The following is a 26188-nucleotide window of genomic DNA, read 5'->3' as shown; positions in this document are numbered from 1 at the left end:
GTGATGTGTGGCCACAGACAGAGGTTTGCCAACCAGGGAAGTTCAGGCAAGCTTTAAAATCTAGGGTTCTTATTGGAGCTGAATTATGTAAATGTGATTGATTGAATCCTTGGCCTTTGAACTCATTTCCCAGTTCCTTCTCCTGGAGGGGTATCAGGCTGATGCCTTTGGGCTGCCTTTGTGAGTCTGAAGGGGTGGCGCTGCACTGCACCCCTGTGGTCACTCTCGTGCAGAAGGAGTCTTGTGGGTGTGAGGGTCCAGCACAGCCCTGCTCGGGCCCCTGTGCACACGCAGGTGTGGCCCTCATTCCCGGCGCTGTACTCAGCGTCCTCCTGTGTCAGCCCGAGACCCACTGCTAGAGCCACCGGTTCCGGATCCACTGGTGCCTGTTTCTGACTACTGCGCTGCTTCTGAACACCCAGTCGAATCCGCCTTCAGTATTCGCCCAAGTTATCGCCAAGGGAACTCGACAATCAGTGTTCATGCTTAAGGGGGCTAGAGAGAGAGAGAAGAGTCTAAATTAAATGAAAAAGCCTGCTGAGAAAGATTAATGACCTTAAAGGTTGACCATGTGTTTTATCATATCCTTCTTTCTACTAATTAATTCATTTATAATATATACTTATTATTAGGCTGCCCACCCCTACTGGGAGATAAGATGTAGCGCGTCAGGCTGAGGTGTCCAGAGCCTTGTCTGCCTCCAAAATGGCCATTCACCGCATCTGCCATTGTAGGCTACGCTGGGGCTTTGCAGGTGGCTCAGTCGTAAACACTTCACCTGCAGTGCAGGAGACCTGGGTTTGATCCCTGGGTTGGGAAGATCCCCTGGCAGAAGGCATGGCAACTCACTGCAGTATTCTTGCCTGGAGAATCCCCGTGAACAGAGGACCCTGCGGGCTACAGTCCGTAGGGTCGCAGAGTCGAACACGACTGAGCAACTAAGCACAGCACAGTAGGCTACATCAGTGTCGCTCTGAAATATTTAACTAAAAATCAGTAACAGCGGAGATATTTCTGGAGGTGAAATTGTTGACGCTTTTCAGAGGTTAAATAAAGCTTCCTCTCCGTTTTGCCTTATTTGGCCTTAGATCTCACGTGACCTCTTCCCACTTTGCCTCCCGCTCTGTGATACTTTTTTTGTCTGGATATTGAAAGTACAGGACTGCAAAATAGTACTTCATGTTTACTGTGAATTTTATTTAGATTATAGTGAATGCAGATCAATTTCCTAATAGTTATGGGGGCAGGGGTTAAGGACCTACCTAGATCAAAGGGTACTTGAACACTTTTACAGTGCTGTAGTTTATTTTTCTAACAGATGTATTCTTAGTTATGTGTTGTTTAATATATAGAAATAGATACATAGAAGAGGAGCTAATATGCTAAAATATTAAGAGGCCAAGTCTAGGCCCTGAAAAGAGTCATATATTTTCTTTCTACTTTTCATTAATTTTCAAATTGAAGAAACAAAAAGTAAAATATGAATTATGGAACGTGATGGGCATTCCCAGCCTTAATAACTTGATATCCACACAGAAGCAGTTATTCTCTTTTGTCCTTGATGGAAATTTGTTCATATCTTACCTTTTCTATTTCCTCTTAGGAGTTTCTTTATATGAGGAAGAAGATGCCAATATTTGCTAAGTTCAAATTCATAAAATACTTATTAAAAAAAAAAAACAGCAACCCTGAGCTGAGAGGAGGGCGATCTGGTCCAGTCTTCTCCTTCCACCTCAGTTTGGGGGTCCCAGCTGGCTCTTCTTCTGTGTGACTGAAGAGGATAGGATACACAGTGGTAACAAACCAGCCTCCCAAATGAAAAGCATATTTCCTGCTTGCACTGCACAGCCAGTACAGGTCTGAAGATGAGCACAGAGCTCTGCTCCGTGTGTTCCCTCAGGAACCCAGGGTGGTGGTAGCCTGTTCCCTAAAACATCACTTGAACAGACTCCTCATCTGAATGCTTCTGTTCACAGCCCATGGACCAGAGCTAGACAGATGCTCCGCCTTACCGGAGAGGGGCTGAGAAACAGGAAGGAACAGTGTGTTGAGCAGTAAATGCTCCAGGCGACTGCATTGCTTTGAGTGTGATACCAGGTAGACTTGGAGGGGAACGCAGGTGCCAGAGAATCAGGCAGTTTCACGCATCCATCCTGGAGTGGCTCAGAATATGTGTGACAGCGTCACTGGGAAACTCTTCCAAAGGATAGATGCTCGGGCCCTTCCATGAGCTATGAATCAATGAATGGGCTGTAGGACCCTCACACACTTCCCCGTTGTGACCCTAGCAGAACCCAGACAGTAAGCGGAAGGCAGTATCCTTCAGTCACCCACCGTGTGTGTTCCGAAAGCCTCTCCAGACATCTTTACTCGCTCCCCACAGGTGGAGTGAAAAGGGAGAAAACCCCCCACAGCCTTTCTGGCACTTTCTATTCATGCCTCACCCGCTTCTCCAAGGGCCACGGTGTGGTAGTGACGAGCCCTGCTTCTGAGACAGGAATGGTTCCCACCCCTGTCTTCCACTCATCAAGGTCACATGAGTGTAAGAGGGGGTACAGAGAGGGCTCTGCGTGTTCTAGAATCTGGGAGGACACAAGATCCCTGGGAATGCAGAGGCAAGGAGGCATTGCCCGGGGTGGGGGAGAACTTCCCGTGCTCGTCTGTTGAAGGAAAATAGTTTTATAAGGTGCCACCTACCAATGCATTTTTTTTCAGTGCAGTTTTGATTGTTTATTTTTAAGGACCTGTTAATAATATTGATAGTACTAACATTCTTTAACCACTTTTAGACTAAACAAACCCCTCTTGTACTAAAAATAGATACCTTTGAAGCAAAGCAGGATGGTAGATCCTGAATTATAATGCTGAATATGTTTTGAGCATTTACTAGTGATGAGTGATGATGTATGCACATCTCATTTAACCTGCACCGTAATTCTAGGAGAGGTACTATTATACCCTTAGACATGAGAGGCTTGCGGAAAGTTAATGATCCTGGTCTATGCTGACATTAACTCTTAACACCAAAACAGGCTCTGGTAGCCTTGCAGTGGGGTGCAGCATTCACTTTTCTATTGTTTGGACTCCTTTCCTATGTTCTGTCTGCTTTTCCCCATATCATCTCCTGCTTCTACCCAGACGGGAAGTAAAGCATCCTCTCTTACATAATATGGGTGGCAGACTCCTTAGGGCACGACACATCAGTGTCCCTCGTATTCCAAAACAAAAGCAAGTGAAGACAAAACAAGTTTGTTGCATAGAGAAGTTGTCTGTGCACATATTTATCTTGATGTTTAGCCTGACAGAACATTTTTGGCAATACCTGTCTCCCCTCTTTTCTGCACAAAACTCACAAGAACCCACAAAACTCTGGTTTTCTCATGTCTTCTTTGAAAATAGTTTCTAAATGGGCTCTGTGCACACCTATGCCATGGAAATTGTGAAGCAGTCTTTTTAGTTGTGGGTACCAGTGTTGGCTTACCCATCCCTGTCTCCCTCCTTCAGCCTCCACTCCAGTGAGGAAGTCCAGCTGGTAAAGGCAAACTCTTGGCTGTAAAGCAAGTAGCCAACAACATTTGTTTGAAAGCTGGTCAGAAATTAGGAAGACAGCCAAAGCACTGACCTTTTTCCCCGATGCAGCCACTTAGATAATCCGGTCCAGGTTCCTTCGTGGGCTTTCAGACAACAGAACAAGGTACACCCATCACCCTTCAGAGAACAGAAATGCAGCTGAGTTTGCTTTCCTCCTTACATTCTATAATCTCTTCCTCTTCTGTTTCAGCTGACCCAAAATTGCCATGAACAATAAAATACTATTTTGCTGAAACAAATCACATTTGTAGGAATAAGTGTATATTTTCTATAAGTAAAGTCTGCTTTCTCATTTGCTTGAGGGCTCCGAGAAAGAAAAGTCTTATAAAATCTCCAGTGGGAGACAGTGGTTCTCTGCCAAACACAGCCCCAAGCCCAGCATCGAAGGAGGCTGCTTTCTGAGGCCTGCCCAAGCTCACCACTGCAAGCTCATTCAGCAGAACTTTTCCAGCTCAGCGGTTCTCAGCCCTGTCCAGTGTACAAATCATCTGTCTCCACCAGCTCCATTGCACAGCAAAATTATGAATTACAACCTAATTGTCTGAAGTTACAGCTGCCCAAAGACCACTGCTCCATACCGTCAGCGGAACACAGACTTGTTCCTTTGTGGCTAATAGCAATGCTTCTCCTCCTGCTCAGGGGTCCAGTGCCACCTCTCCTCCCTGCCTGTCACTCATCTGTGCCCCACGTTCTCAGCTGACTCCGTCAGAGGGCTTGGGCGTCTCTCTGAGCCCCTGCAGTCGTCCTGGGGGAGCGCAGGCCCTGCTTGCAGCCACCCTCACCTCCCTCTCGGTGACCTGAGCCCTTTCCCGAAACCCACTGCTGTGACGCCTCAACAGCTCCAGCCCGACTCTCCGTCCTCATCAGCATCTGGCTGCTGCAATCTCTTATGGCCCTGAGCACCTATCTTTATATTTACTTCCTTTCATTTGTTTGTTTTCATCTGGCCTGCAGGGCCCAGAGATAAGCTAATTACATCCCTCTGTTAAAGCAGACACATTGATCGTGAAAAAGCCCGCTTTTATTTATTGCTTTTCTCTCCCACTCTCTCTCTCATTTTACGTATGTCCTTATACACAGTGTTTGGTGTGGTTTTCATTTCCATCCATTGGGTTGTGCTGCAGACTTCTTTCTTTGTTTTCCTCGAGCACTCTGAATTTAAGGTCTGCCCGTGGTGCCACGTTCGCGTGAGGTCAAACAGCCTCCTGAAGTTCTGTAGTGTCCCCACCACATTTTCCATGCCCAACGTCCAGACCTCCCACTGCCACAAACAGTGCCCCGGGGTATAGGCCATGCCTGCGTCCTCTTTGGTCCTGTGTGGGAATTTCTCTGGAATGCATGGCCAAGAGTGAGGCTGCAGAGTCCTCACAGGCGCCTCAGGGCACGTGCATGTGCATGAAAGTGAAAGTGTCAGTGGCTCAGCCGTGCCCACTCTTTCTGACCCCATGGGCTGTAGCCCGCCAGGCTCCTCTGTCCATGGGGTTCTCCAGGCAAGAACACTGGAGTGGGTTTCCATTTCCTCCTCCAGGGGATCTTCCTGACCCAGGAATCAAACCCCCGTCTCTTGTGTCTCCGGCTTTGGCGGGTGCGTTCTTTACCGCTGCACCACCGGGGAAGCCCTTATCCTGACAGTTTTTGTGCTTATCATTTTTCCCTTTATCCCATTCTTTTTTGCAATGTAGTTTTCTTGTTCCTGAAAAGCTTCTGTGTCCTTGGGAAGTTCTTTCAGCCAAGGTCTGCTGCTGCTGAGTCGCTTCAGTCGTGTCTGACTCGATGCAACCCCACAGACGGCAGCCTACTAGGCACCCCCATCCCTGGGATTCTCCAGGCAAGCACACTGGAGTGGGTTGCCATTTCCTTCTCCAGTGCATGAAAGTGAAAAGTGAAAGAGAAGTCGCCCAGTCGTGCCCAACTCTTCGCGACCCCATGGACTGCAGCCTACCAGGCTCCTCCGTCCATGGGATTTTCCAGGCAAGAGTACTGGAGCAGGGTGCCACTGCCTTCTCCCAGCAAAGGTCTATAGGTGCTTAATTCTTAATCTTTGAGACTGTCTTTCTTTTTGCCCACACTCTTGACGATAGGTGTATAGTTTCCTGTTGTTGCTGAGACAAATTACCAGTCAGTGACCTAAGATGACATGGATTTATTATTTCCCGGTTCTGGAGGTCAAACGTCTGACATGCGTCTCCCTCACTAGAATCAGTGAGGCATCAGGGCTATGTTCCTTCTCGGTTGTTTCCTATGATTCCTGCAAATCCCCTTCTGCCATGTGAGGTGATTTATCCACAGATTTCCAGGATTTGGGTGTGGACATCTTTGGGGCCATTACTCAGGCTGCTATAGTAGTCTAGCTACATCTTGGGTTTTCAGGTGACAGTTTTATTTGGCAATATTCAAGGTTGTATTGAGGCTGACACTCTGTCAGACACTGTTCCACGTGTTGAATACAATAGTGAGTGAAACAGACCAACATCCCCGCCCTCAGAGCTTAAGCAGTCTCTCCCACCAGGCAGCTTCAAGATTCTCTCTTTACCCTTTCCCTTCCACCTACATTTGCAGTACAGTGTTTCTAGATAGGCAGTTTTTTCATCCTCTTCTTCCGGTTAGCACCAGCTGCATAACAAACCACCCCAAATATGCAGCCCCGAAAGAATCGTTTATGACTATCTGCATGTTTCTGGGGATGACTGGCCTCCAGTGGACAGTTCTCTCTTGGGCTCAGATGTGCTTGCAGCCAGAGGGTGGCCGTGGCCAGTCATCTTGAAGTCATGCTTCCTTTGTCTGGTGGGTAAGGCTGACCGTTGTCTGGACCTCAGCAGGGATTGTTGGTCAGAACACACACAAGCATCCTCTCTGTGTGCCCTGGGCTTCCTCACGGCAGCATGTTTGGCTAGTAAGGGCCAGCAGCCCGAGAGAGAGGGAGGCAGAACTGTATTGCCTTTTCTAACCTACCCTTGGAAGTTACGTGGCATCACTATCACAACTTTCTGTTGATCAGATGCAGTCTCAGGCCAGGCGTGTGCAAGGGGAGGGGAACTGGAGTTCACCTTTTTAAAATGTGTTTGTTTTTGGTTGCACTGGGTCTTTGTTGCTGCACTTGGGCTTTGTCTGGCTGTGGCAAGTGGGAGCTGCTCTTCGTTCCAGAGCGCGGGCTCTTGTTTGTGGGCTCAGTAGTTGTGGCCCGCGGGCTTAGCTGCTCCCGAATGTGGAATCTTCCCAGACCAGGGATCAAACCCATGTCCCCTCCGCTGGCAGGCAGATTCGTATCTACTGTACCACAAAGGAAATCCTGGAGTCCACTTTTTGATGGAGGGCCTATCAAAGCATTTGCAGACATATCTAAAAACTTCCACAACTATCTATCACCTGACATGATACTTAAGTCTCAGGACTATATCTGGAAAACTTACTTATTTTCTTTTCGAATATTGTTTCTGTCATTTCCTGTGTTCCTGTCCTCTGGAACTCTTTTAGGAGTGGGTTGGAGCCTCTCAATGACACTTGTATTTTTGTGTCTATTTAGCTGCCCATGGTATGTCCTGAATTCTTTGTGCTGTGTTCCTGTTCACTACTTCTCTTTCCAGTTTTATTGAAAAACACTTTTTCTACTCTTCCCAGTCTAGAGCTTAAGCTGATTTCACTTCATTGACTACATTTTCCATGGGCTTTTCTTTTTCATCTGCCTATTCTTGCTTGATACCTGCCTATTTTTATTTCACAATTTCTTATTCTGTACAAAAGTTACTCCTCTTATCTCTTTCCGGGCCCTAAATGCGCTTATTGCGCTGTGGTTTACAGGTTGCTTTATTCTGATCTCGTCTCTGTTGGGTCCGTCTCCTGGTTTGGCCTGTCCCGTCTCATCCTCCTCTCCCTGCTGCCATTCTTGTGTGTCAGTCAGCTCCACGGTCCTGGGCACCGTCATGGGAGGCTTAAGTCTCTTCCAGCTGCCTGATGATATTGGGGAGTTCACCAGTTAGATTTCTGGGAAAGAGGGTGGTCTGGCAAAATCCAGACTGGTTTTCACTGTCAAGATTTGTTGTTGTTTAGTCACTAAGTTGCGTCCAGCTCTTTTGCGACCCTATGGACTGTCGCGCACCCAGCTCCTCTGTCCATGGGCTTCTCCAGGCAAGGATACTGGAGTGGGTTGCCATTTCCTTCTCCAGGGGATCCTCCCGACCCAGGGATGGAAACTTCGTCTCCTCCATTGTTGATGGCACCTTCACCACCGAGCCACCAGGGAGCGGTTGCCAGGTTTGAGGGGCAGTGCCCACACTGTGGAGGCAGAATAAGCCTGGACCCCACACTCGGGTCCCGAGGCTGAGGGGCTGGTTTCTCTGGTTTGACTCCCGCACAGCCTGGACTGCCTTCCAGCTTCCTGGGCAGCACCCTCGGTCTGCTCTTCACAGAGGGACCTGGCAGGGAGCCTCCCAACCGCATGCAGGAGTGTCTGCTCCAGCAGCCTGACCCGCCGCGGTCCTGGGTCCTCTCCCTGGATCCTGGCACATTCACTCACGCCCTGCTCACCCCTCCCCAGCTGCCTGAAGCACCAGCTCCCTCCTACCTCTCTAACCTTATTTTTCACTTCCTTTCTGGCACCTGGAGATTTTACTCTTTCTTTGAACCCTGGCAGTGAGTTTCTTTCTCACTGTTCCTTTTTATGCAGCATTTCTATACACTCTTATTAGGAAGACTGCCTGTTTACTTCAGCCACAGCTGTCATACCCTGGAAATTTTCATTTGTTCTGTATACAGCCACACCCCCCTGTCCCCTGTTTGCAGCCCTGCTTCTCATTCTTGTCCTTTTAGTACCTGCCAAGACCACATCTAAACCCTACCGACCTTCTTCTGAGTACACCTTGTGTGCAACAACTCCCCTGTGTAGTTGATAGAATTGGGCTTTTTCCATTCTGTGTCTTTCATCAGTACCCCTCCTTCCACTCTGCCTTTAAGGAATGCGCCCAAGTCTTCTTTCTGCTAATGCCCCAAGCACATTCTTTCACTGTTACAATTTTTATTCCTTGCTGGTATTTTCATGCAGTCGCCAGTTTGAAGAAAACAATGCGTTGACTCAGTCTCCAGTCTAAAATCAAAGAGCTCAGCTGAGTTTGCAGTGTGCTGTGTAAGCTTTTCTCCTTCTCGCCTTCTCTTTCTCGCTCTTCGGGTTATAGGTCACCTTCCTTTCTCTTTTCTGACAGCTACTATCCCCTCCCTCTCTCCTATCAGAGCACCTTAACTCTAAGACAGACAAAAGCCATCAGATGGAAGCCGCCTCTTTTTTCATCCTCAGTTCTCCAGTTCGCAAACACACCTTTCTTAGTACCTATCCTCACCTCTTCTTTCTCTCCTGGAAGTGAAGCTCTCCCTTCTTCCTGTCCACAGTTGAGCCTTCAGTCCAACCAGCTGTATGGACTCTCTCCGTCCACCTCCACGCTTACACCTTATCCACACGCAGAAGCCCAGTTCTGATCCCATTCTCTCAGATTACATTTCTACCATTGACTGAAATCCTGGGTTTCCTCAAATGTCCAAAGTTGGCATCTTTGTTTATGTCTGAAAACTCAGCTGCTTCTTATGTTTTCTCCATTTTGCTAAGTACCATGATACACAGAGTCATTCCAGCCACAAGTTTGTCTTTCTCCTTTCTTAAATTGTTCTAGAACTGCATTGACCAATACAGTAACTACTCGCCACACACAACTATTTAAGTTGGAGTTTAATTAAAATAGAATACAATTAAAAATAAAGTTCCTTGAGAACACTAGGCACATTTCATGTGGCTTATGGCTACCATAGCGGACAGTGAGGCTAGAGAATGTACCCGTTACTACAGGAAAGGAAGTTCTCTTGGATGGTGCTCTGGGGACTGGTAGCCATTTTTGCTCCCACTTCACTGACAGTGTTTGAGCTCTCATCGTTTCTCACGTGCAGCTTTGACTCACTTCCTTTCTCTTCCTCATTCCAGTCCATTCTCTTCTCTCATCAGATGATCTTATGAAGCCCTTTTCGCTCTTCGGGAAGTCGTTGAGCGTTAAGAGAAGCGGAGGGCTAGCATTTTATTATCATTTCCTTCCTTGAGCCTGTCAGAGCTGTTTTCCTCTTTATTTGCTTGTTAAACAGCTCCTCAGCCTTCAAGGTTGAAGGCCAGCGTTTTCCACTCTGGGAGGCAGAGTAATGCTTCTTTCACGGGCTGACACTTCTTGTCGGTGTCCCTTCTCGGAGCCCACGTAATGAGAAGTCTGGCTAGACTCTGAGCCCCTGAGACACAAGACTGTCCCCTTCACACTCCGTCAGGATTCCAGGGGACGTGACAGACACACTCCTCTTCCAGGCCTCTAGAAGCAACCTGGCTACATACTCACTTTAGAAAAAGTGAGGAAATGGCCACTGAAATCATGTTCCATTGTCTGATGTTGAAGAACTCCAGTGGGAAAGGCTATAAGGGTATTGGCTATCGGCACATGTATCAGTTCCTAGCTTAGATGTGCTTTGATTTCTGGCTCTCCTCAACTGCAAAGCACGTATTTCGTTGAAATATCTTTTCTTTATTCAAATATCTTCAGTGAAAGATGAGTATATTAGCTAATGACCTCAAACTTGATGACATAAAACAACAACAATGCATTCTCTCACCATTCTGGAGTCTGCAAAATCATGGTGTTGGCGAGGCTGCACTTCCTCCATGGGCTCTGGAGGAGAATCCTGTCTCACCTCTTCTGGCTTCTAGTAGCTAGCCCTGGTGACCTCTGATTGGTGGCCACTCTCTGCCTCTGTCTGTACATGGCCTTCTCTGTGTTTCTGTGTCTCAAGTCTCCCTCTCTTTTTTCTTATAAGTGAATTTAGGGCCTGCCCCAATTCCAGGAGGGTCTCATCTTGAGATCCTTGATGTAATTACATCTAGAGAGACCATATTTCAAAATAAGATCCGATTCATAGACTGGGGGTTTAGAACTTGGACGTGTCTTTTGGGTAAGGTACACAATTCAACTTACTGCAGTGGGTAAGAACAAAAGCAAGGATGCTAATAGCTGTCTCTCTCCCCTCTCCCAAGCCCTACCTAAGCTTACAGTCAGCAGATTGGTTTCAACCTTCATTTCTGTGCATGTATTCATCTAAATTAAGATCCTACTTCCCAAGCAAGAGAGGAGAAAGGGCTTTTTAACTCAACTAGCTGTTTCTCATTCCATGAAGGCTCACTCCACTCCCTTCAGCTGGATATCTTTCACTGCCTAACAATTATCATTAAGTAATAAAGCATAGACCAAAATAAACATGTTTATCATCCTTTAGTTTTCAAAGACATTCTCTTAGCCCAAAGCTTTTAATATGAAAATGAGTATTTAGACTCAGAATTCATTTGAGGTGTGCATGCCCACGCACAAACACACCATGGAAAATGACTAGAAGCTATCGTCTCTGTAGAGTGAGAAAGAACATAGGTACTTTTTTTGTCTTCATTTTCCACTGTCATTTAAATTTTCCACAATGGACATGTTGACTTTAGTGACTAGAAGAACAAACATTTTTTTATAACATGAGTAGTTTTAATGATGTTTTTATAAAATGCCCAGGGCCTTGTTTTACTTTTTAAGAAGAGAGATGAGTGGACCAGTTGGGATTCCTGGAACCCCAGACTACCGATTGTTTGGGGAGGGATTCAGACACTCCTGAAGTGACTTAGCAGCAGCAGCAGCAGGGCTTCCCTGATAGCTCAGTTGGTAAAAAATCCGCCTGCAATGCAGGAGACCCTGGTTTAATTCCTGGGTCAGGAAGATTCCCTGGAGAAGGGATGGGCTACCCACTCCAGAATTCTTGGGCTTCCCTCGTGGCTCAGCTGGTAAAGAATCCGCGTGCAATGCAGGAGACCTGGGTTCGATCCCTGGGTTGGGAAGATCCCCTGGAGAAGGGAAAGGCTGCCCACTCCAGTATTCTGGCCTGGAGAATATCATGGACTGTGTAGACCATGGGGTCACAAAGAGTTGGACACAACTGACCAACTTTCACTTTACTTCAGACACTCTTTAGATTCGGCAGTGGTGGTAACACTGTTGCTTATTCAGGACCTCATCAGGCTTTCACAGCGGTAGAACCTGAAACCCACGGTCTCCACCACGGTGGTTTTCCCGGTGCCAGGAAGCTGGCCTAATGGAGAAACGCGTCCTGCCCTCGGCTGTGGGCACAGAGAGGCACAGTTGATCAGGACCATCCCACAATGAGCCCTGTAATCTCTGAGCAGCATTCCCACTTTGACAGCATGTGTTTTTCTGGTGTTTAGATGGCTTTGAGGGCAGCCCTGTGTGTGGTTCTTTATGGGGACAATGCACATTTCTGTTAGCCCGCAGTTACTGGACGCCACCGCAGAACCAGCTACTGGGCACTTTTCAGCTGTTTCACCATTGAATGCAATTTGCTCCGAGGGACTTTTCCTATCTTGGCTTCTCGTATGCTAATAAATTATTGAAATTTCAATTACTTTTGGTTCCCAATTCAGCAGGGTGGAGACATCCAAGATATTAAAGATGAAAAGCTCTCCAGCCGCTTTTAGACAACAGTTTGCCTGGAAGGCCTCAGGGCTGGCAGCCGGGTGGCTCTGCTCCATGGTGTCTGAGATGTCGAGTGCCGTGAGGCCTTGACCGCCCGTAGGTCACTGCCGTCAGCTGGGTGCACCAGCGTTGCCTGGGCGCTTGTTGGACATGCAGACTCCTAGGTGTGGTCTCCACCTGCTGATCAGAATCTCTGCAGATGGGGCCCTGGGCTCTGTGTCTTAACAAACCCTTTGGGACATTCTAGTGCACTGATAGGTTGGGAAAACCCGGGTTTAGATGTCCTGGTGCTGATTCTTCCCATCAGGGTCTGGTACCCATGTGTAAGGGCCCTTGGGTGCTGCAGTCAGTGTGCCCTTTAAGACTGACATTGTATACAGTGATCAAATTGTGATCAGGGTCATCGGAAAGACCAGTTTCTAATAATCATCTTCACTTGCTTGGAACATTTCTCCCTTTGGATATCAGTGAGCCATAACCATAGAGAAGCAGAGTTGGGACATTTAAATTCTGTGCAGGTAGATGTGTGTTCTAAATGTAACTGAGGGGGCTCTGAGTCTCTCCACACTGAAGGGCTAATTAGGTATTCCTTCCTACTGTCCCTGGGAGAATCCCATCTCGAAGTCCCTGGGGAAGAAGCCATGGGTACCAACTCCCTCTCATCACCATAGCGTCTCCTCCTACCCCAGGCATATTGAATAATTTGCAGTTCTTCAGACAGTGTGTCTTCCAAGCCGGTCTCCCCACTCCAGCCCCTCAGCCAGCGCCTCACTCATCTCATCCATTACAGCCCTGTCCACCCGGGGGGCTGTGCTCAAAGACAGTTCCGCAGTGACTTCAGGTGGAGCCACGTTCTTCCTGTCTCCTGCTTCCTACACACCCACCCTGGATTGATATTTATAGCATGAGCATGTGCTCGTGTTGAAATGATCTCTGTCCTCTGAACTCCACGCAAGTACAGATTTCATCCTGGGTTCCATTTCTAGTGCCATGTGGATCAGGCACAGGAGGCTGAGTGAGCGAACATCCCTCAAAGATGGCCCTTCTCCTTGTGCTGGAAGCTTCCAGCACCGTAGAAAACATGTCCCCCTCCAGCTTGTGAAGTGCAGATGCTGGCCATTCCATGGCAGATCCAGTTAAGAACATCAGAGCCCTTTATGTGGACTCAGCTGACTTTGGCTTTCAGGGAAGCTGGTTTCTTCGTGTAAATGAAAGCTTTGCCCTCCCCCGCACTGGCCCTTCTGCTCTTTGGGCGGGGGGGAGCCTACCACTGTGTCTGAAGGTGTTGTCATTTCAGGTTCGAGAGCTTCAGACTCGCCTGCAGAGCGTGCAGGCCACGGGCCCCGCCAGCCCTGGCCGCCTCACTTCCGCCAACCGCCCCGTTAACCCCAGCACCGGAGAACTGAGCACAAGCAGCAGCAGCAATGACATCCCCATCGCCAAGGTGCGCTCCGGGGACACCGCCTGTTATCGGCAGCCCCAGCCTTTGTGGAGCAGGGCCACTGTGCCTACATGCAATTAGCTCAGCGGGCCCCGAGGGGCTTCCCAGGGTCCCGCGTAGGCCTCCCGTGCTGGAGCTGCAGGAAGAGATAACCCGCTAATAGTTTTAAGTCTCTCTCGGCTGCACCCTGGATGCCAGCTCTCATTAATCAGCGGGCCAGAGCCTGTCCCAGCTGAGAGGTCGTCGTGGAGAGTGAGATGTTTCGTCACAGGGTGGGTAGAGAGTTGCTCTCGAGGATCATGGTTCAGCCCAGGAGGGGAACCCTGAGTAATGAACTGATGATCTGCCCACTCCCAGAACCGACAGCCCTGCCAGCAGAAAAATAGATGACGATGATGGGCAGGCCTCCGCAGCTGTGAGAAGTAGCCCCTCCAATCTCAGCCACAGCCCCTGACCCCCTTCCTATGCTGAATCCACCCCAGAGAGACTATTCACATGATTACCTCTTCCTGGTAGCCCTGCCAGTCTCTGCAACAAGGTTGGTTGTCAACCATCAAGTTTATGAAGTCTCACCAGTGCTCCTCAGCCAGAAGTGATTTTTGTCCCAAGGGCTATTTGGCCATGTCTGGACACCTTTTCGATGGTCACTCCTGGAGTACTGTGGCTAGAAGCCAAGGATGCTGGTGAACATCTCATAGCGCACAGAATAGTCCCCCACAGCAAAGAACGTCCAACTCAAAATGTCAGTGGTACTAACGCTGAAAAACCATGAGTTAATAAGCAGGTGGCAGAAAAATCAGACACGTGAGTCGTTTTTAAGAACTGATGGTTTAGTTGCCAAGGTTCAAGAGTAGCCCTGTATAAACACAGTGTCAGTAGTTTATATGGGGAGTGGTGTGTGTTGTTTTTCGATCACTTGTTTTGTTTTGTTTGTTAAGATCGCCGAGAGGGTGAAGCTCTCCAAGACCAGGTCTGAATCTTCGTCGTCTGATCGGCCAGTCCTAGGCTCAGAGATCAGCAGCATTGGGGTGAGTGTTTATGAGGAGCAAAGGGACACGCCACATAGTAGAACCACACAGTGGCTCGTTCACGACAGAAGCACTGCCCAGGGCCCCTCCAATAAACCAGGTGATTTTAATAGGGAATCATACCTGATTTCCTTCCAGAGGGTCAAATTAAAATGCTTAGTGGTTCGCCGGTAGTGAATCACCCCTTCAGCTTTAAAGGGAGCTTTTTGTTTCTCTACTTGAAACCATTCAGAAAGAAATGATTGAGGTCTTGTTACTGGCAATACAGATGAAAGTCTTGAAATACTTGCTTTATATCACCCTCCTTCCCCAGAGACCAAGAGAGTTAGGAAGCTCTAAGAGAACTTGATTATTCGCGCGTCCCTCTTGAAAGGGAAGGTGCTCTCTACTGAGCAGGATCGCTGCCTTTGAAGTACAGCCGATGCTGGGACGGACTGGAACCTTCCAGCTCAGTTCTGGAGTTTTCTTTTGTAGAGTGCCGAATACCCTGGGGCTGTGAACTGATGTATAATGAAAAGAGAATAATTTCAGTTCCCTGGGGATGTCTTTGAGGATTTGGGGGTGAGGCTGGAAAATCCAGTTATCTGATCCTTGTTAATGCTGCTCAATCGCCCAGTCGTGTCCGACTGTTGCAACCCCATGGACTTCAGCATGCCAGGCCTCCTTGTCCCTTACCATCTCCCAAAGTTTGCCCAAGCTCATGTCCATTGCATCAGTGATGCCATCCAGCTATCTCATCCTCTGATGCCCTCTTCTCTTCCTGCCCTCAGTCTTTCCCAGTGTCAGGGACTGTTCCAATGAGTCAACTCTTTACCTCAGACGACCAAAATATTAGAGCTTCAGCATCAGTCCTTCCAACAACTGTTCAGGGTTGATTTCCCTTAAGATTGACTGGTTTGACCCTTAGGGATGGGGAAAACAGAAACAGCACTTTTAAGGCCCTATTTTAGAATTTTGCACCGGACAGTAATTGCAGGCACCCAGCTTCCATGCATTTTGACCCTGTTTGTGTACTGAATTCACAGTAGTTAACTTTTTATACTAGGATTATATTATACAAACTGAAAAATATCTGGGTAGCTATCTCCTCGGAGAAGGCGATGGCACCCCACTCCAGTACTCTTGCCTGGAAAATCCCATGGACAGAGGAGCCTGGTGGGCTGCCGTCTATGGGGTCGCGAAGAGTCAGACACGACTGAGCCACTTCCCTTTCACTTTTCACTTTCATGCATTGGAGAAGGAAATGGCAACCCACTCCAGTGTTCTTGCCTGGAGACTCCCAGGGACAGGGGAGCCTGGTGGGCTGCCGTCTATGGGGTCACACAGAGTCGGACACGACTGAAGTGACTTAGCAGCAGCAGCAGCAGCTATCTCCTGGTGCCCAATTCTCAAGGAACATCAGCTTTAAACTGTTTAAAACTTAACAGTTTAAATTGGGAAGCAAGGGCCTGGGGCCCACCATCCCGGAAGTGGCTTTGTCCAGAGGGGAATTAATGCTCACCTGTTCAGGTGTCCAGCAGCGTGGCAGAGCACCTGGCCCACTCTCTTCAGGACTGCTCCAACATTCAGGAAATCTTCCAGACTCTCTACTCCCATGGATCTGCCATCTCGGAAAGCAAGATTAGAGAGTTTGAGGTGGAAACGGAGCGGTTGAACAGGTAAGGAGGAATCCTGTATATTCGGTGGTGGTGTTGAGGGGAAACTCCAGTCCCATCCCAAAGACCCGTTGAGGCTGGCTTATGCATTAGGGCTTAATGTGATGCTGTCGAGCTGGCAGGTGGGAGTTTCCACCACCCTGCTCATCACAGGAGGGCCAGCTCTGTGGGCCTGTGTGACCTGTCATCAAATGCACAGGGCCTCGTGCTTAGAAGGATCCCACACTTGCTTTACTGCTCTGCTGCCACTGTTTTAAGTGTTAGTTGTTAGCTGCACTGTTTAAAATTCTTTAAATAATTTATGAACCAGGGGGCTATGTCTTCTTTCTTTTCTAACATGCTGCCATATTTGTTTCTCTACTTATTTCTGGCTGTGCTGGGTCTTCGTACTGCCCTCGGGCTTTCTCTAGTTGCAACCCCTAGTTTCAATGCACAGGCCTCTCATTACGGTGGCTTCTCGGGGCTTCAGTAGCCACAGTATACGAGCTCGGGAGTTGTGACGTGCAGACTCCACTGCCCTGCAGCATGTGGAATCTTCCGAGACCAAGGATCGACCCCGTGTCCCCTGCATTGACGGGCGGGTTCTTACCCAGCGTGCCACCAGGGAATTCCCCCTCCCTCTTTTCCTTGTGCACTGGCCCTCACAAAGTAAGGAGCAGTCCATATGGAATGACAAGTAGGTCAGGATGGCAAGATGGCTCCCTCGCATGCAAGCCGGTGCTACTAAGAACCGGAGAGACCAGCTCTGGGATGTGGAGTCGGCAGAAGGGGTCTGATTAAGACATTCCTGAGGTGGACCGGGCATGCTGGTCGAACCCTCCCTGCTCCAGTCAAGGGTTGCCTCATTGTATTTATGCTTTTCACAAATGTGTGTGTTCTCCCATCCCTACATCCTATCCTACTTAGTTCAGATTTTCTAAGTAGGCCTAACTGTCCTGCTTAGAATAATTTAACTGTGTGCCCAGTTTTATGGGCTCTTCCCAGATCTTATGACGGAGCTGGTTTGAGTTTGTCCTCCTGCCTCTTTGGCAAAGACTGGCTTGTATGTCATCCCAGCAATGAAAGAGGGTTGTTAAAAAAGCAGAGGAGAAGGAGCAGGGCCAAGCTGTGGTGACTGTTCTGACTCAGACCTGGCCCCACAGTGGCTGAATGGCGGCCGAGCATGCGGCGGCTGCCCCCACCCAGCCGTCTTCAGGGGAGTGCCTACTAAGAACTGGAGAGGCTTGTGAGCCAACCCGTAAGAAACATGGATGCCGTTCCCCACCCACCATTGCTTCATGCCATTCCCCTTGAGTATGGCAAACCTGAATAAATTGAATTATCCTGTTAGTCCTCCCTGATTTGAAAGCTGTTTAATAGGGTACTTGAGAACCAAGGAAATGTGGCAATCTAGGTCATTTTAAATCTTGAAATTAAATGGTTTCCTTATTAAATCCAAAATACTTAAGAGTGACAATCCTGATGATTACCTTGTAGCAGGAAACAAGCAGCGCTCTCAGTATCACAGGCAGGGGAGTGCTTAAAAATTGAATCAGATATGCCCTTTGCAATTGAGTGAAGTCAGATGCCTTCAGGGGCCCTCTGTGTAGGAGGATCTCCTCTCAGCAGATTCTGGGATTTAACAAGCCTGCTTTGTGGTTGAATTGAGGGGGGTCCTTTCTCTTCAATTATATGCACCTAAGAGAGACCAAAGAAGGGGGAACTATTTGGTGCCTGTAGCTCACACTGTCATGGAGTTTAACAGCTTTCCAAAGACTCACAGACAACCCGAAATCCTCAACTTGGGAGGGCAGAATAGTCCCATTTTGCAAATTAGAAAGCAAATGTTTTGACACTGAATGACTTGCCTCAAGTCCAGAGCTATTAAATAGCCCAGCTGGTCAACCCCTGTGCCCCTCTTCTGCATTGTTTTCTGTATTATCACAGCTACTGCTAGAACACGGGAGTGCTTGTAAATTATCTACCAGGATGTTCTGATACCCTTTATTTAACTACCTATCTCAAAGTTGGAGTCCTGCTACACTCTGAATGAATGACAGCCTTTAACTTGTGTGTGTGTGGCAGAGGCATGGGATGGGTCATGCCTACTCAAAAGTATTGTTGTTTTGGGGGCTTCTCAGGTGGCGCTAGTGGTAAAGAACCTGGCTGCCGATGCAGGAGACTTAAGATACGCAGGTTCAATCCCTGGGTCAGAAAGGTACCCTTGAGGAAGAAATGGCAACCCACTCCAGTATTCTTGCCTGGAAAATCCCATGGACAGAGAAGCCTGAGGGGCTACAGTCCACAGAGTTGCACAGAGTTGGACACGACTGAAGCAGCTTAGCATGCAGCATGCAGATATTAAGCACCTACTATGTGCTGGGCTATTTGGATGCCAAAGAAAGTAAAACAGACAAGAGTTCATGGAGTTATATCCTGTTAAGGAAGTTAAGCAAAAACAGACCAATAAGAACACGCGAAAGCTTCAACTAAATATGACACTGGGACAAAATAAAAGGTAGCCTTGATTTTAGGTACAAAGACAGGGAAGGCATCTCTGAAGTGGGAAACAGCAATTGAGATTTTTCAGGCAGGAAAGGAACAGCCATGTGACAAACCAGGAAGAGTCTTAAGGGCCAACTTATCAACTTCAAGGCTGGGAAGTAGCTGGTGTGACGTCTGAATTGCCCCAATCCCAGCGGAACTGAAACAGCATGAGTGAAAGGAGGGGCCCCATGAGACAAGGTGGTGAAGTAGTCAGGGCTGGGTGGGCTATGGAATTTGAGGTCATAGACAAAGTGCCATTAGAAACTGTTAAGGCGTTTTATGTATGGGGAAGAACAGACTTGATTTAAATTTTAAAAGTTCACTTAAATGTGCAGAATGGAAAGGGGTGGCAGAAACTGAGCCAGTTCTGCCGTGAACGAGCACAGCCAAGTAGAGGCAATTTGAAGGGGTCATTGTATGTGTGGTGATAAAAATCCACAGATGTATAAAATAAGGGGCAGTCTCAAAGAAGACTCGCAGATGTCTTACCTCTGTTGTCGGGAGTATGGTGGTGGCATTTACTGAGATGGGGAAGATGGAGGAGGTTATGGTTAGAGGAAAGTCAAGAATCCCATGTTAAATTTGAGGTGTCTGTGTGAAACCCTGGATATGTGAGACTGGCACTTACAAGAGAGATATGAACTAAGAATCTGGGAGCCAGGGTAACATAAATGCCTGTGAAAGTCTTGGGACTGGATAAAATCACCCTCAGGGGAGAGTGTTGATAGAGGAGTGGACCTAGGGCTGAGTCCTAAGGGAATGTCAACTGTCACAGACTGTATAGAGAAGAGGGAGCCAGCAGGGGAGACAGGAGAAATAATGACCTTTCGGCAGGGAGAAAACCAGTAGACACCTGTCATGACCCAAATGAAGGAGGATGTTTTAAAAGATAGGAGCCATCAGTACAGGGGTGCTGTCTGAGATAGAACTGACCACCTGGAGGTCTGGTTTCATCTAATTAGTAGGGACTAAATGTAACTGGAGCGAGTCAAAAAGTAAATGAGAGGGTGGGAAGTCTCTGAAGAGGCCGTCATGTGAGCAAACACAGAAATCTGTTCCCTGTAACACCTTACATCGAATTGACCGTGTTGTTGCCAACGCCATGCAACGGTCTTAGTTATATGTGCTAAGATGCGTGGTCCTCAGATTGAGCCTCAAAGCAGATGGCTTCCAAACTCTGAACATTTTGTGTGTGTGAAACCTTAGGTCTCTTTAAGACTTGGTAATCAGAGTACTACAGATGCGCACGTCCTGTGGGGAATGAATCACGGCATCCAGAGCATCAGCGTCCTGGGACAGAAAGCAGGCTGAAGGCTTCGGCTTCCCTAATCTGCGTTCTGACTTTGCCATAAACTCTTCTGCCTTGAATTTACAGTTCTGATTTTTATAACACTTATCCTTATCCGCTGATTATGCTGCCAATAGTTAGCAGTTGGGGGACTGTCCACGCTGGAAAGAGCTTTGGATACACGCCACAGTTGCCACTCAGGTGCCCCTTAAGCGCACTTTCTTTTTCACTCATTGATCCATCCTTTGCCCCTGCTCTGTAGTGAGCATTCCGAGTCAAGGATCTGGGGTCAAACTGCCTGGTTCAGAGCCCAAGGATTAACATTTCTGTGCCTCTTCTGAGAAATGGAGATAATAATACTTAATTCAAAGGGCTATTGGGAGAGTTACTGAGCAAGGGCTTAACAAATACTAGCTCTTATTGTAAAGGTTGCTTTTCATTTGTCCCTGTGGAGGGTGGAGTGTGGTTCATTGGAGCATCTGAGTCTTAACTCTCATGAAGGTTAGGGCTCCTTACCATGGTGTATCTCCCAAGCCTAGCACTTTACTTGGCAAATGGCTCATCCATGACTGGTTGGGAAATAACCAGGGGGCAATTTTTATTTCTAATTCACACAGAATTTAATGATTCTTCAGCTTTGAGTTGCTTCGTTTATTACGACTCATCAGTTGCATTTGCTAAAACATCTAATGAGCTCATATCCTTACGTGCATTTTGGCCAGAATCTAGAGCAGATAACTAAAATCTTGGCAATGCATTGTAATCCTAGTGTAAAATTGTGAACGTGATTTTCCTTCCTTTGCAGCCGTATCGAACACCTCAAATCCCAAAATGACCTTCTGACCATTACCCTGGAAGAGTGCAAGAGCAATGCTGAGAGGATGAGCATGCTGGTGGGGAAGTACGAATCCAACGCCACGGCGCTGAGGCTGGCCCTGCAGTACAGGTAGGAAGCCGGGCAGACAGGCGGGTGAGGGGCCACTTTCATTGAGAAGTGCATCCGTAGCAAGCTTTTGCATGAAAGTAGAAAATAAGGTTTTAGAAAATGTAACTAGAGGACTGGACCAGCAAATGCTAGGGTGTGATAAATATTAAAAATCAGTTAGCACCCTGGTAGCAATTAAGAAAATCAGGATAATGAGTGTGGTATTAGTAAAACAGGTATCTTTCTGTTAGCAATGTTCAACTGGAATATTATTTCATGTAAGTAATATCACTCAAAGTCTTCCCTTGGGCAGTGGTAAAGAATCTGCCTGCCAATGCAGGAGATGGGGGGTTCAATCCCTGGGTTGGAAAGATCCCTTGGAGGAGGAAATGGCAACCCACTCCGGTATTCTTCCTGGGAAATCCCATGCACAGAAAAGCCTGGTGGGCTACAGAATCAGACACGACTTAGTGACTAAACAACAACATCACTCAAAACATCAATTTTTGTGTTACAAGTTCACTTCTTGTTCTTCCAGGCTTTTTTTCCCAGACTTTATTTATATTCATATTATATTCTGCATTGTGGTAAATCTAATGCGTTCTCTTCCTTCAGTTTGTTAAACTGTTATATTATGGCTTAAAAGTCTCCATTTATTTTGACTGACTATATCCCTTCCATCAAGTTTATATGGTATTATTACTTATTTCTCTAAAAGATATTTAGACTCTTGCAGACTCTTGATATTGAAAATAATTCTATGGTGAATAAGTTAATACAAAAACTGTCATTCTTGTATTTTCCTTGAGATAAAATCCCTGGAGCAGGAATTATAGATCAAAGGATGTGAACATTTTCATGTTTCTTCAGGCATGCTGCCAGCTTTTTTCCCATTAAAAAAACCAGTTTAAATGAATGTGATTCATTCATTGATGAGCAAGTGGTACCACTTTTTTTTTTTTCAGCTTCATCAGCTTTGGAATTTATCTATTTTTAAATTACTACTTGTTTAATAGCTACAAAACTCAGTTTATTATTGTTTTCATAGACTTATTATATTAGTGTCACCACTTAGGCATATTTACCAAAGTCCCAGAGTAGTGACTGTATCTTACTCTTGGCATCCTCTCAAAGAATTCAGTGTTGTTTTAAGAAACATTGCTTCTTCAAAAAAAAAAACTATATATATATCTCAAACCAAAATATAGGAGACCAAAGCTAGAGAGCAATCCTGTTAGTTTACAGACACACCAAAGCAAACATGATCCTCTGTGACTACTCTTGAAACAGGCTCTTCTGCACCCTCAGCCTCCCTTTCATCTGTACAGAAGAAGCAACGTCCCAGCATCTCTAAGACCAACTGCCCTTGAGAAGGGGAGCTGCCAGCACCCAGAGGCAGTCATTGGACTCTCTCTCCTGTCTCTTAGTAAAGGAACTTGAAAGTAAACACAATTTTTAAAAAAAGTCTGTTGACTAAGTGTTGAGTAAAGCCACGTTTCCCCTGCTCAGCTTGGAGAAGCTCATCAATTCTTTGCTTGGGGGTGATTTTGACTACTGCAGGCATTTGGCCAGGATGACTCAAGCATTATACACACACTCCATCCAGGGCAGACATGGGTCCCTATGGGGCCACGGGCAGCAGTGGCTTTCCAGAGGTCACTGTTTGATCCTCTGTCTGGTGTACCTGAAGAGAGAGCTCCACACTCCAGCTCTTGTCAGAGATTTTGTGAGTGTTTCATGACGCAGCTTTACAAGCCTTTGGCAGAACTTTCTATGACGATGGACCTGTTCTCTGTGTTATCCAGTGCAGCAACTGCTAGCCACACATGGCTGTTAAACGTATGAAATATGCCCTGCAGAGAGTCTGAATGTTCATTTATTTACCATAAGTTCTTTTTCATTTAAATATCCACATGTGGCTAGTGGCCACTCTATTGAATAGGCAGGTCTCTGTTAAAACAGTCCCCTTTCTGGGCTGCTAAATGAATTACCTATTATTGTATAACTGTTTAGTATGTCAAAGCTTCTGGGGTCAGGAATCTGGGAGTGATTTGTCTAGGTGGTTCTGGCTCTGGGTCTCTTGAGTTTTTGGTCAAGCTCTCCGCCAGAGCTGCATCAGCTTAATTGGGGCTGGCAGATCTGCTTCAAAAGCTTCAGGTAGAATCCTCGGTCCTTCACTGGCGATTGGCTGGCGCCGTAGTTCCTAACCACACGGGCTGCTCCATAGGGCTGCTCAAGGGTCTTCAAGACATGGCAGCTGGCCTCCTCTGTATCCAAGAGGAAGAAGGAAGGGAGCAAAGAGAGAGAAGGACCAAGATGGAAATCATCATGTTCTTTAATAACCAACCTCGGATGTGATAACCCATCACTTTTGCCTTTTTCTCTTAGTCACACAAACCAAGTGGAACCGGGTGGAAGGGGATTATACAAGGTGTGGCGATCCGGGTGGGCAGGGCACACCCAGAGGCTGGTCGCTGTGAGCACATCACCTTTCCCTTCAAGCTGGTCTTCAAAGGAGCGGCAGGCTTGCCTCTCTCATCTTCATTGCTTCCCTTGTGTTTTTCTAGATCATAGTCTAAAGTTTTGTTTTGTTTTTTTAAAGCAGGCCACAAAGCAGAGCGAGCCCCTGACTCTGTCCGTGAGTGCCTGCAGGCATGTCCTTGCCAACCTGGACAGGGATGCTGAGAGGCAGGGCTCACACTGCACCACGGGGGACTCGCTGCTCTCTGCCCAAGCTGATGATGCCATGTGCTTCTCTTTCAGTGAGCAGTGCATCGAAGCCTATGAACTCCTCCTGGCTCTGGCCGAGAGCGAGCAGAGCCTCATCCTGGGGCAGTTCCGGGCGGCCGGTGTGGGGTCGTCCCCTGGTAAGTGTGGCCGGGTCCCTGCAGCCCCTGCTCGGCGTCCCCCCGGCCTCTTCTGGTCTCCTGCCCTCCGTCTCGGCTGTTGGCATTGGCACGCCTCCCAACAACATGAAATTCACTTGTCAAGTGTGTTTTTCATTTTTTCCTCATGACTGAGTGAGTAAATTGTTTATGTTGAATGCAGCAGGAACTGAAGTGGATTACAGACAAGTTAAAACAAACAGGCCGTCTCAGGAAACACCCTCTCCCAGGCTGACTCTAGGACCAGATGGGGCAGGAGGCCCAGGTTCGCCCTGAAAGGGACCAGCTCTCCCACAGCCTCCCTGTGATGCTGATGCCTGAGGGTCCGTGTGCTGCCCACAAGGCCTTTGCCTCATCTGGCATTGCATTTTCTCCAGGTTTGTTCCCTTGCATTCAAAGGAACATGGATCCCCCTACCTGCTCTCCAGGTGACATAGGAACGCAGAGGAACATTTCCCACCTTGTTATCTTCAGCCTCACCAAATGCCAACCCCGGGGGCCTGCTGCCCACCTCCCCTCCCTGTCTGTCCTCCACTGCAGGGGTCATGCATCCCCTGGGGTTGGCATCATTTATCCCTCCAGACCCACACCGCCCCCCACTACTGTGGTCCAGTGCTGAGTAACTAGAAGGGCTATGTACTCAAAAAGACACGCAGGGCATCCTAGTTACCATCATTTGCCAAAACTTCACCCTTGACTATGACTGTGGACCTTGACATAACATGGGGACGATGACAGTAGAAACAGTGTTTGGAAGGAAACAGAGGTTCAGTGACAGAGGGCCCCGGTCCTGGAGCCTCCTGGCTCCCTCAGCCTACACTTGACCACAGCAATTTCTCCCGAGAAACCACGGCAAGTGAACAAAAACTGATCAGATGACTCCAGAGTCAAAGGTGGGCACTCTGCGCACGCTGGCGAGCAGGCCACCCGTCATCACTGGCTTTTCCTCCTAGGCTGTGAGCCCATATTAAGGCTGTCCTTCCAGGACACACCTTGCAAAGAAGGTCTCATCAGGGTACCTGCTGAGTGCATCTCCTGTCCTCCTTGCCAGCTCCTCCCTCCCTGCCCAGGCTTTAGCTTTTCCTTTTTTTTTTAATAAGATCTGATGGAATCCCAGTTGAGTTATTTCAAATCCTAAAAGATGATGCTTTGAAAGTGCTGCAATCAATATGCCAGCAAATTTGGAAAACTCAGCAGTGGCCACAGGACTGGAAAAGGTCAATTTTAGTTCCAATCCCAAAGAAAGGTAATGCCAAAGAATGCTCAAACTAACTCACAACTGCACTCATCTCACATGCTAGTAAAGTAATGCTCAAAATTCTCCAAGCCAGGCTTCAGCAATACGTGAACTGTGAACTTCCAGATGTTCCAGCTGGTTTTAGGAAAGGCAGAGGAACCAGAGATCAAATTGCCAATATCACTGGATCATCAAAAAACCTAGAGAGTTCCAGAAAAACATCTACTTCTGCTTTATTGACTATGCCAAAGCCTTTGACTGTGTGGATCACAATAAACCATGGAAAATTCTGAAAGAGATGGGAACCAGACCACCTGACCTGCCTCTGGAGAAACCTATATGCAGGTCAGGAAGCAACAGTTAAAACTGGACATGGAACAACAGACTGGTTCCAAATAGGAAAAGGAGTATGTCAAGGCTGTATATTGTTACCCTGCTTATTTAACTTATATGCAGAGTACATCATGAGAAACGCTAGGCTGGATGAAGCACAAGCTGGAATCAAGATTGCCGGGAGAAAGATCAATAACCTGAGATATGCAGATGACACCACCCTTATGGCAGAAAGTAAAGAGGAGCTAAAAAGCCTCTTGATGAAAGTGAAAGAGGAGAGTGAAAAAGCTGGCTTAAATCTCAACATTCAGAAAACGAAGAACATGGCATCCAATCCCATCACTTCGTGGCAAATAAGACAGGGAAACAGTGCAAACAGTGGCTGACTTTATTTTGGGGGGCTCCAAAATCACTGCAGATGGTGGTTGCACCCATGAAATTAAAAGACGCTTACTCCTTGGAAGAAAAGTTATGACCAACCTAGACAGCATCTTAATAAAAGGCTGAGACATCACTTTGCCAACAAAGTTCCTTCTAGTCAAGGCTATGGTTTTTCTAGTAGTCATGTATGGATCTGAGAGTTCTCCTATAAAGAATGCCAAGCGCCAAAGAATTGATGCTTTTGAACTGTGGTGTTGAAGAAGACTCTTGAGAGTCCCTTGGACTGCAAGGAGGTCCAACCAGTCCATCCTAAAGGAGAGCAGTCCTGGGTGTTCATTGGAAGGACTGATGCTGAAGC

The 26188-nt window shown here is 47.4% G+C and overlaps 1 protein-coding gene across 1 annotated transcript in view; it reads left to right on the top strand.

Moving 5' to 3' along the window:
- The window catches only part of LOC120861032 (colorectal mutant cancer protein), a 308064-nt gene that overhangs the window by 237513 nt on the left and 44363 nt on the right, over positions 1 to 26188 (top strand). The window contains exons 7-11 of the mRNA XM_040236721.1: positions 13429 to 13575; positions 14511 to 14600; positions 16110 to 16258; positions 20875 to 21015; positions 23758 to 23861. Coding sequence (XP_040092655.1) covers positions 13429 to 13575; positions 14511 to 14600; positions 16110 to 16258; positions 20875 to 21015; positions 23758 to 23861 — 631 coding nt within the window. The remainder of the gene's footprint in view (positions 1 to 13428; positions 13576 to 14510; positions 14601 to 16109; positions 16259 to 20874; positions 21016 to 23757; positions 23862 to 26188) is intronic.

The sequence above is a fragment of the Oryx dammah genome, unplaced genomic scaffold (genome assembly GCF_014754425.2).
Source record: "Oryx dammah isolate SB20612 unplaced genomic scaffold, SCBI_Odam_1.1 HiC_scaffold_11211, whole genome shotgun sequence".
Taxonomy (NCBI): Eukaryota; Metazoa; Chordata; class Mammalia; order Artiodactyla; family Bovidae; genus Oryx; species Oryx dammah.
This window is presented reverse-complemented; position numbering and strand designations above follow the sequence as displayed.